Source organism: Crocodylus porosus, unplaced genomic scaffold, assembly GCF_001723895.1.
Source record: "Crocodylus porosus isolate Cpor-Errol unplaced genomic scaffold, CroPor_comp1, whole genome shotgun sequence".
Taxonomy (NCBI): Eukaryota; Metazoa; Chordata; order Crocodylia; family Crocodylidae; genus Crocodylus; species Crocodylus porosus.
The window spans coordinates 91019053-91030099 of NW_017728943.1; the positions used below are offsets into that span (position 1 = coordinate 91019053).

At 37.7% G+C, this 11047-nt stretch overlaps 1 protein-coding gene across 3 annotated transcripts in view; it reads right to left on the minus strand.

Annotated features, from left to right (window-relative positions):
- Positions 1–11047, minus strand: part of SDCCAG8 (serologically defined colon cancer antigen 8) — a 153254-nt gene that overhangs the window by 61684 nt on the left and 80523 nt on the right. For all 3 annotated transcript variants that reach the window (XR_002103673.1, XM_019549779.1, XM_019549780.1), the window contains exons 14-15: positions 9493–9620; positions 6046–6154 (exon numbers count right to left, since the gene is read on the minus strand). Coding sequence is in view for 2 of the 3 variants with exons in the window: in XM_019549779.1 (XP_019405324.1) it covers positions 6046–6154; positions 9493–9620 (237 nt within the window). In the remaining variant the exon portion in view is untranslated. The remainder of the gene's footprint in view (positions 1–6045; positions 6155–9492; positions 9621–11047) is intronic.

Here is an 11047-nt window from a genome sequence, read left to right on the forward strand (position 1 = left end):
GGGAACAGGTTCTGTTATGGTGACAGGGCAAACCTGGAAATAATGTTCAGGCAATGATGTTTCCCATTACATGAAGAACCACATATGATAAACATTCAAATCTGTCAAACAGGAACTAATCTGAGTCTAGCTATAGAGGAGGCATTGCTCCGAACATATTCACTTTAGTAAAATTATGAAGTCACAATTTACCAAGAATGTCATGCAAAAATTATAAATAAGGTTTGCCTTTGCTCTGGATTAAAACTCGCAAATCATTGCATATAAAGTTTATAGAGGAAAGGACCTTACTGAGATGGATATATGGATAAGAGTACGTTGGATTTAACAAGGATTAAAGTAGAATCCTCAAACAATATTTTGACGGAAATGTAGATGAATTTATAGCATCACCCCATAAAAAATGTTTTGTCAGCTGGGCTAGTCACTGGCAGAGAGACAGATCTGGGGAAAGCTCTGGTGCATTTTTTTCTTAATATAGTGATCCCAAGGCCTAAGCTCATTGACACCTGGTACATCTTTCCATCAGGTGAATGGCAGCAAGAAGGATCTTGTATTAAGTTTATTTTTTATTTTAAATACCATGTCTGTGGGGTTTCCCAACTTAATAGTGGGTTGCTCCCTACTTGAATATGCAGCTGGACACGGCTGCAGTAGTGTTTTTGATGGCATAAATCTAAACGTCCTCAGTGAACTTTATTCATACTTAGAATCGTAGAAAATTAGAGTTGGAAGGGACTGCAGTAGGTCATCTAGTCCAACCCCCTGCTCAAAGCATGACCATCCCAGCCAAGGCTTTGTCTAACCAGGTCTTAAAAACCTCCAAGGATGGAGAGTCCACAACCTTTATAGGTAAACTGTTCCAGTATTTTACTACCCACCTACTGAGAAAGCTTTTCCTAGTATCTAACCTAAACTTCCCTTGCTGCAACTTGAGACCATTGCTCCTTGTTCTGTCATCTGCCACCACTCAGGACAGTCTAGCTCCATCCTCTTCAGAACCACCATTTAGGTAGTTGAAGGTTGCTACTAAATCCCATGTCTTCTCTAGACTAAATAAGCCCAGTTCCCGCAGCATCCCCTCATAAGCCATGTGCCCCAGCCCCCTCACCATTTTTGTCACCCTCCGCTGGACTCTCTCCAGCTTGTCCACATCCTTTCTGTATTGGGAGGCCCAAAACTGGACACAGTACTTGAAATGTGGTCTCACCAGTGATGAAGAGAAAAAAATAATCCTTTTGCTGGACCTGCCTGCAACACCCCTACCAACGCAGCCTAGTATGCCATTAGTTTTCTTGGTGACGAAGGCACACTGTTGCCTCACATTCAGGATTGTTCTCTCCTAAGTGCAGGGCTTTGCATTTGTCCTTGTTGAAACGCATGAGATTTTTTTTGGTCCAATTCTCCAATTTGTCTAGGCCCCTCTGAATCCTAGCCCTTTCCTCCAGCATATCTACTACTCCCCCCAATTTGGTGTCATCTGCAAACTTGTTAAGAGTGAACTCTGTGCCATCTTCCAGGTTGTTGATGAAGGCATTGAACAAAACTGGCCCCAGGACCAACCCCTAAGGTACTCCACTTGAAACCAGCTTCCACCTAGACATTGAGCCATTGATTACTACACTCTGAGCCCAATGATCCAGCCAGGTTTCTATCCACCCTACAGTCTATTCAAACAACCCATGCTTCTGAAAGCCGGCCTGAGAGAATGTTCTGGGAGACCATATCAAAGCTTTGCTAGAATCAAGGTATACATCCATTGGTCTCCCTGTATCCACAAAGCCAGTCACCTCGTCATAGAAGGCAACTGAGTTGGTCAGGCATGACCTACCCTTGGTGAATCCATGCTCACTGTTCCTAATCACCTTCTCCTCCAAGTGCTTAGAACATCTGAAGTACAGGGACGCCACTTGGAAACATTAAAGATTTTTCTCAGTGGCACTGTGAGCTTGGATGGAGCTCCAAGCTAATGCAGCCATTATACTGATACTTAGTTCCTCTTTGACAGATTTGAATGTTGATCCTGATACTTAAAGTAGGTCAGATATATATGTACTCTACCACCTAGAGCTGTCCTAAGGTTATGGGAGCACAAACAAGTTACTGTTAGGTAAAAGATGGAGGAGATTAACAGCACATTAGCTCCTGTAATGTAACTGCAGTTAATTCAGTGTGCTATATATCTTTGGCGTCCCTGCCCTCACAGTAACTTGCTTGTGGGCCATGCTCTGTGTCAGTGTTTCTCAACCCATGGGTCATGACCCAAAAGTGAGTCACAAGAACATGTGGAAGTGTCATGAACAAACTTTAAACTGGATTCTCCTTTAAAGGAGAAAAACATGGGAAACATTCAAATCTGTCAAAGACGAACTAATCCTTTTCCCTTGCAGGCTTGCAGAAATGTTTAGAAATGGGTCCTTGCACAAAAAAGGTTGAGAGCCACTGCTATGTTATATCACAAGTTGTATCAGTCCCTGCACAGCCCAGAATTTAGATGGCAAAAAATGGCTGATGAACAATCATCTTGCAGTTTTGCCATCCTCTGCAGCATTATCAAGAGTCTCATGATTTTTGGTGTTTTTCTTATAGCCCTAAGCTTCTGGATTCACATGACTGCAATATCCATGATTTTTAAATTGTCATGATTTTTAAGTCAGTTTCATGATATTAGAGGATGGACTTTTGAAATACCTGGATTTGATGACACTGATTTCTTCCATTTTTCCCCCAGGCTGACTATGTTCTGCATTGTACCTCTCAAGGACACAGTGCAGATAGGAGCTTAGCTGTTTTATTCAGCAGTAATATTTCTTCCTCCTCAGAAGACCAGCCAACTTTATTGTATTTCAATTATAAGCACTGCAAAATAACATTTTTAACTGATCTAATCAGGATAAAAATAGTTCTTCTGTGAGGGGATAATAAATCATGTAATGGACTGTTTTTCCAGACACACTGTGTTTCACATCCTTGTAACACTACACTGGGCTAACATTTTACTCATGGTGTTGAGTGCAGTAACTGCAGTCTCTCAATACAACATCAACCAAATATGCAGAAAAATAGTTCAGCCGGGCGGGTGTGTATTCTTTACTTCAATTAAACTCACACAGTTGGATGCCTACTGTTGCCAAAACAGTAATATAATTTATACATTATAGTCCAAACAGTAAAACTACACTAAAAGTCATTTAACAATATTTATAACACCATAAAATACAGTGTTAAAATATATGAACTGCAATATGTACCAAAATTATAAAATTTGTTTCTCATCATCAGTGATTAAAACCAGGATCATTGCTCTAGCTTCAATACTCACAACCCTGGTGACAGATTAGAATTCAAATCTTAATGATCAATTTACAATTAACAAGATAGAAGTGAAACAAATTAAACCAACCATTATATATAATGGGACCCAATGGAATCCCATTGTTCCCCTTAATTACAAAACGCAAATCACAAATACACTGTGGGCAGTGTTAAGCATCAAACTACAAGCCCAGAAATTCAGATAGTAACAATCAGAGAAAAAATGAACAAAATAACACAGAAGACATCAACAAAGGACTACATTCTGATTTCTTACACTTTCACATGCATATATCTTCACAAACATGATTAATTTTGCAAACAGCTTGAAGGTTATATCATTTGTTCAGTGAGTTGATAATTCTGAGGTTTGCCTAACCCCATGGAAGGGCTCAGTCACACAAAAAACATTTTAGTAGTAGTTCTTCCCCCCAAAAAACAAAACAGAACAAAAACGAAACTACCGATTTCAGAAAGAAACGCTATATTAAAATTCAGCTCTGTAAATATGTAATGGAAGGTAACACATTTCCCATAATGAATAATCCACACCAAATGTTTTAGTATATTTAATAAATACTTTACATTCCTACTAAACCTTGTAATAAGGCTCACGTGTTTTACACACATTAATTGATGCAGTCCCATATTCTTCATCATTCTTGTTTTACTAATGGGGATACTGTGCCACAAATATCCCAGGCAATATAGCAAAACAGTTGTATATCCAGGATTAAAATTATACAGTCCAGCCCCAGACCTCTACTCTAATCACTAAGCACACTAATACACTGTTTACGGTCCAGTATTTTGAGAGCAGGTGAAGCCTATACAAAGACCACTATGCCTAAGTGTGGTGAAAGTGCCTTTCATTTGTGCAGGTAAAGAATACTGAGGAAACTATGTTGGGAGATAGTCTTTTCTGAACAGCAGGTACTGTAAAATCCAAATGGGGAAAAAAAAGATATTTTAAAAGAAAATGCCACGTCCACCGATTCCTGAAATTGCAGTGATATATGACACCTAGTGATCATGTGACAGAAAAAAGTTTCCGGTGGAAAAGTTTTGAAAGCAAACAGCATATAAATTTTCTTGATATACATAACACCACTTTGTTTCATTCAAAATGCAGCAAATCAAATAATCTTTCCTGTCTGCAGTTTTTGCTGTCTCACCTCTCTGAATCCCTTCAGTAGGTTTCCTTTTCATCTAGTTCAGTCTTCTTGTCCTTATTTAAATCCCCTCACAATTTTGCCTCTCCCTATCCATCCTTTTTTGTTTCCGATTATATTAAACCCCAATGCAACAATCTTAATCTCAACCAGCAATATATTTACTTCTCCCAGCTGCCTCCATGCTCTCTTCCCCCTGCTTCTGGTGCACATAAAATCCTTCAAAAGATGTATTCATGTACACAAAAAGTATACACTTCCATTCCACATCTTCTTCCCTATCCTTCACATACTGCTTGTTTTATAACTGAGTTCTTGTGAAACAATCTTTTCATTGTAAAAGCTGTTGGAATAATATATGAAGAAAAAAATGTGAATCTTATTTCAATTACATTATCTAATTACTTCACCTCCAGCCAGTCCAGGATTCAAACTTCTCTGAATCCTTGGGCTGAGACTACTTATGGTGCTCTTGCAATGTTGGATAATCTGGAAAGTAGCATGGCTAGGAAAAGTGCTATGTGATTGACTAACACAATATTTACAATGGAGGAGTTCCTTTGTTAATAATTATACTTACATACCCTCAATTTTTAATCTCTTTAATAAACATTTTGTTACCCAATTCACTCAAATTTACTCCTGGTTTAGAAAGTGACACGCTGCATCAGTTCCACTTTGTGCTATGAGTAGAAGTTAAATGGCAAAACAAGCCTTGTGAAGGATTTCCCTATAGAAGTGACTCCCAGTCTTTGGGAATACAAATTAAAAAAAACTGTATTATGTTACTGAAGTAACATATTCATATAGATTCTGAGGCCAATTATTTGCAATATGACCATCTTGCAGGAAGTAATTCTGAATAGGCTACATTAATACAGCATATACTCGTATATACAAATGCAATTCTTCCTCCAACTTTTACTTCATTTTAGAATCTAATACTTTAGCCACCCTGTGTGTAAAACTACCATCGATTTCAACGGGGAAATTGCATAAGCAACTCTGAAATTGGGCCCTTAGTAAGCAGCAATTTTCACAAGAGTTTGTTGAGAGGGTAAATCTGATTGAGCAATCTTCCAGAATTATTAGACAGTGTGTGCTATTATTAAGTGCATGACTTATTTAAAACATTCTATGTCATTTAACCCCAGATACCTAATAAAATGCAGCTTGAAGATCTTTAACCAAATATTTAGTATTCTTAGTATAATTTCCAATAACTACGTTGGAATTGTGGCTATTTTACTGTCAATTTACTAATTTTCATATGAAGAATACCAGTCTTAATAAGAACATAATATGTGATTTCTCACATATGAACAGTCCAAGTAATTTGAATGAAAAGGCAAAAACATCACGTGAAAAGCAGAAAATTAGAAATACTCTGGACAAAATCCATCCTGGTTTCTCAAGTTGCAGATGTTGTACTTATATTGAACAGATTTGTAATAGGTGTAGATGACAAGTTTAGAGCAAGAGAATAATAAATGTAAATAAAAATAAATACAGTAGCATGCTTCTAATTAACAAGACTAGTGTAAGAAATAACACCTACCTGTGTTTTTCCGTTATACGTTCCAGTTTCTTTGCCAACATACAACATTCTTCCTTTAGTTTTGCTATGAACATATTCTGGGAGGTCAGCAATGAATCCAGTTCATTTACTAGAAATTATATTTGTATATTTTAAAAAGTAATACTTAAATACAATATTCTATAATAGTCTTATTTTACCCCCATTTTTGATGTGGTTTAAAATTCCAGGCAATGTTATATATGTAACATAGGCCCATAATATAATCATCATATACCAAAGAATGGCTAACTTAAAAAAAATGAATAGGAAAAAGCTAAGTTGTTTGCCAACATCAGCATTATCTTAATCTTTTCTGCAATTTTGCCACCAGGGACATTATTTTGCAAGGTATAGTATACGTTAGGCTTCTGTTGAGATCATGACCGGACTATAATCAATGTCCCACACTACCACACTCAGGATAACTGTCCTGACCTTGTTGTTCAGGTAGGTGAGGAAGCAGCAGACATCCTCCACCAGAGACAGGCAAAAATCTTACTGAACAGGCTACTTGAGGTAGTACTGGAACCAGGTAACAGGAATTGCTATAAAGGTTATAAACTGGTCTTATTTGCTTGTTTTTGAGAGTAAATTTAATACTTACGGAGAGGCATGAAACTGGCAAATTGTAGGGTGTGAAGTCCAAAACTATCTAATATGTGCAGGATAAGGGGTAGCTGTGCAAGTATTCACACTATGAGCCACCAGCTTGTCTCATCCATCTTTAAAGAAAGGAGTTCTGGGCCAAATTTCATTTTTTATGACGTGGACACCAAAACTTACGTTATCATAGCATGAATCACATTAAGACTACCATTTTATAAAAATCAGTTTCTTACTATCAGCCTATGCTGTACTAAAAGTCATGAACTAAAAAGCAATAGGTCTTTAATATTTTAGTGAGGAGATCCTGTGTCATGATACTCACTACGTTTTTAATGATTGTTCACAGTACCATGCATCATTCCTGCTTACAATATCAGATTCCTTTGGATTTAACAAGTGAGGTATAATGAAATATATTGTACATACAGACCACTAGACTACCTTACTCCTTTAATCTCTTACCAATTAATTGCATATAATATTACATATGACAGACAAATGCATGCATGGTTAACACAAATGCACAAAATGAATGAAGAGTTACAATTTAGGTCTTCCTGCTTCTACTAGTGATAAAGAACTGATGCATTCAATCCTAATCTTCTCTCAGTACATGACAAAAGGGAAATGTTTTATGAACCAAATGCAACTAAAGTTTTAATTTTGTATCAAATTAGAGCAGCTCACACAAAGATGTACTGGATAGAAGAGAGAGATGACAGTGAGCCTAGATACTTGACACACTGATACCAGCAAAATATTAATTTGTCTACCAATGTAAACTACATAAGGATATGCAGTGACAGATGACTAATTATTTCAGTTTAACATTTAGAGTAGATGTTATTAAAACTCCTTGCCATTAGATGGTGGGGAAGCAGGTAATAGTCTGTTTGTATTGATCAAACTGTTCCCCTGGAATAACTGCAAATACATGACACCTATATCTGGTGTTGACACCTAAGCTAGGGTATCAAATTCAGCCGAGCACCCGAACAAAGAGCTGGTTGTGGCCTAGATCTGGACTGTAAGGAGATGTGTGGGTCAGATCTAATTCAGCACTGTCAGTATGGCAAGTAGCAGTGCAGGGGTAATGCAACCATTGCTGACCTACTCCCACTGCTGACATTTCTCCAGTGAGATGCTGTACCTTGGTTTGGCAGTGTGCCCCCCTCCCAAATTCCTAGCCCTTCTAGGAGCCCTATAAGCCAGATCAAATGGCTCCACAGGCAGAATCTGGTCCACAGGATGCATTTTGGACACCCAAGATACATAACATGCTTACACTCATACTTTCATGAGTGTTTAAAAAAGAAAAGAGAGAGCGAACATGGCACATGGCAGGCATATAGTCCTACACTCAAGAAACTTATTAAAATCTGTTGTAAAGTTACCTCAGGGAAAAAAATCCAAGTAAAATAATCTTGTATAAAAGTTACACTGGTATGCATCTTGTGTCCACAATTATCCCAGAGTAGCCATTTTTTAAATGTAAACAGAGTATTAAGTGTTCTTCTGCCAACTTTTGGTCAATTACTGTAATAAACTTTTTGCAGAAATAGTTTCCCCAGGATAACTGGTCATCTGTTAATACTGGATTCTCAGTGTCACTTACATTGTTGTAAAAAGCCAATGCAAATTGCAGAGTGAACATGTTATGGTGTAATTTAGACTGGTGTATTGTTATCGATGTTTTTCCCTAGGAGTAACTTTATACTGTATACTGGTAAGGTCCACTAGTATGTTACTGTGTGTCCCTCCCTTTTTTACACTGATGAAAGATGATTTATACTCGTCTAACGGCATGTCTCTAGTATCACAATAAGGGTGGGGAGGCTATTTATGCCATGGATCATTGAAGTGCTGCAAGTGGACAATGGCCACAGTCTAAGAAGTATAATTTGAGCCCCTGTTAGCACTATTGGCTGGCAGTATTAGGTAATCCAAAAATGCAGAATGTTACAATATAAGAAGGCCGGCACAGCACTTTGACTATGAACAAATGAAAATGAATATTTTGAAAGTCCATTTTACTTTTAAGATTAAAGGTAAAAAGTTATAGGTCAGGTGTGCCAACATGATGAAAGATGTCAGCGTTCAGCCAAGCTGGCAGCTGTGGTCAGTGCCGCGCATTAGTAAATTTAAATTGCAGTTATAAGAACTTGAAGCATGTAAAGGATTAAACATCCTGTTAGGTTGGGGAAAACATACTAATGCTAAAAATGTTTGAGGCTGCAAAGATTAAATAAAGGAACATATCAATTTGGAGCCAGTGAATTACATCCAGCTGCGACAGTGAATTAAGAACCGATTAATGGCTAAAGCTTTTCTCCAGTTTGGATGCTGAAGCAAACTCATTAAGCTTTTAGAGTAGCTATAATGTGTGTACTGTGGGAACTGTTCAATGCTATTCAGGAGACTTTAACTGTAAGCTCAGAGCATTTCCCGCAGAGCTTCTGATGCTATTTTCTTTATATAACATGTGTGCCTGAAAATCCAGCCAAAAACAAGCCCTTTGTTTTTCTACTTTGTTGTGGTCTCTCTCAGCTTTACGTTTCTTGAACACAGGTAAATAAACTCATAATCCAGATGGTGCAACAGATGTGAGAGCAGCACTCTGAAATCAACAGACAGTGGGCAATACTTTCCATTTTCTCTTTTAAACGCTAACTAATATGTAATTCGGAATCTCCGGTGTAGTTAGCATCTGCTCCCTTCGGCCAGCCAAAGGTTACAGGTGTTCCTGATGTCATTTCACAGTAAGGCGTGGGCCTGGCTTGTGAGTGAGTGCCCAGGCTCTAATCTTTCCCTACCACCTACCAGTTTTATCATGCTGAGCCTCCATTTGCTGCATCTTCTGTGTCAGCTCCTGCTCTCTTTGCTGGGCCTGAAGGGCTTGGGCCTTTGCCTCACTGTTAAAGCTGTGCTGAATGCTTTCTTTCTCCAACCTTTAGAAGCAAACAAGAAATAAAAAGAAATAAAAATCAAATAGATTGTCACAGCCAAAATAGATGGTTCAATTAACAACAATAAAAAATCTGTCTAGCTTTTTCTTTATGACATTCCCCTCCCACTTCAAATTAACTGTACTGTATTGTAATTCAACTGTATAAACTCTTACACTTACAAACACTACACCAACTAACAGAAAATGGACAAAAGCGTAACCTATCAGCTGAGTAAAATGCATTCATCTTCTAGAGAACAATCTGTGTTTCTGTTTTATTCTGGAATATTAATTAAGTGCCCTCCTCTAAGGAAGTCTTACAAGATCCAGTTCATACTATGTTTATCTGTCTCCTCTTCTAAACTTTGTATATTTAATCCTGCAATAAAAGGTAGGGTCCCAATCCTGAGACTGCCAGTGAAGACAATCCATAGAAATTGAGTCAATGGGAACAGTTCCCACAGTGCTCATATTACAGCTATTCCAAAAGCTTAATGAGCTTGCTTAAGCATTCATACAAGAGTAAAGCTTCAGCTATTACTATATGGCAATGGATGATGAGGGTATCCAGTACCCTGTAGGTAAAGTTAAAATCACAGATTTTTTTGTAGGGGGCAGGGGAAGGTGGAAATAGGTGAGGTTTTGAATATCAGAGGCCTGTACATTGACAATTACCAGTAATTCCCAATGCTATTCCCAAGGTCTGAAATGCAAGCAAGTAAGCAATTTACCTGACTGGATATGCAAAATGTAAGGTAGTGACTGCAGAAATAAAACAAATGCTAGACTAACATTTTCTACTGAAACATTTTATCTGATGCAGGTCAAGAAAAGGTAGTATGGATATCAAGAAAGCAAAAGATATATTTGTGCAAGTCAGAGAAGAACCTGGGCTGAAACATTCAGATCTGAATAGATTCATATAGGTTCTGTTATGAAATATTTGAATCTAGAGTCTAATTAAATTTGAGACACTATAGGTATGTGTGGTTCTTGGTTTATTTACACCTACACAAACTCTTCTGTGGCTTATGAATATTCTGAAAATAACATTTAATAAATCCTACTGAATATTCTCAATGCATGGGGATACAAAATAATCAGATGATTCTGGTATGACTCATACAAGAATAATGCCACACCTCGTGTGGCTGCTGCACTTAACCTTTGGCTCTGTGCCTAATAACTCATCCGAGATACTGCAGCAGCTCAGCATGACATACACAATGTCATATCTTCCTGCTTCAATTTACCCCAAAGCAATTCAAATGGTGGGTTACATTACACTAATTCCTAGACCCAATATTTCTCCTCTACCTCAGGCAAAACTTCCTTTGAAATCAATGGAAGCTCTACCTGAGGTAGGACTGAGCCTAGCATGATACAAGGAATACATTTTTGACTGTTCCAAAAAGAGATTTTTTTTTT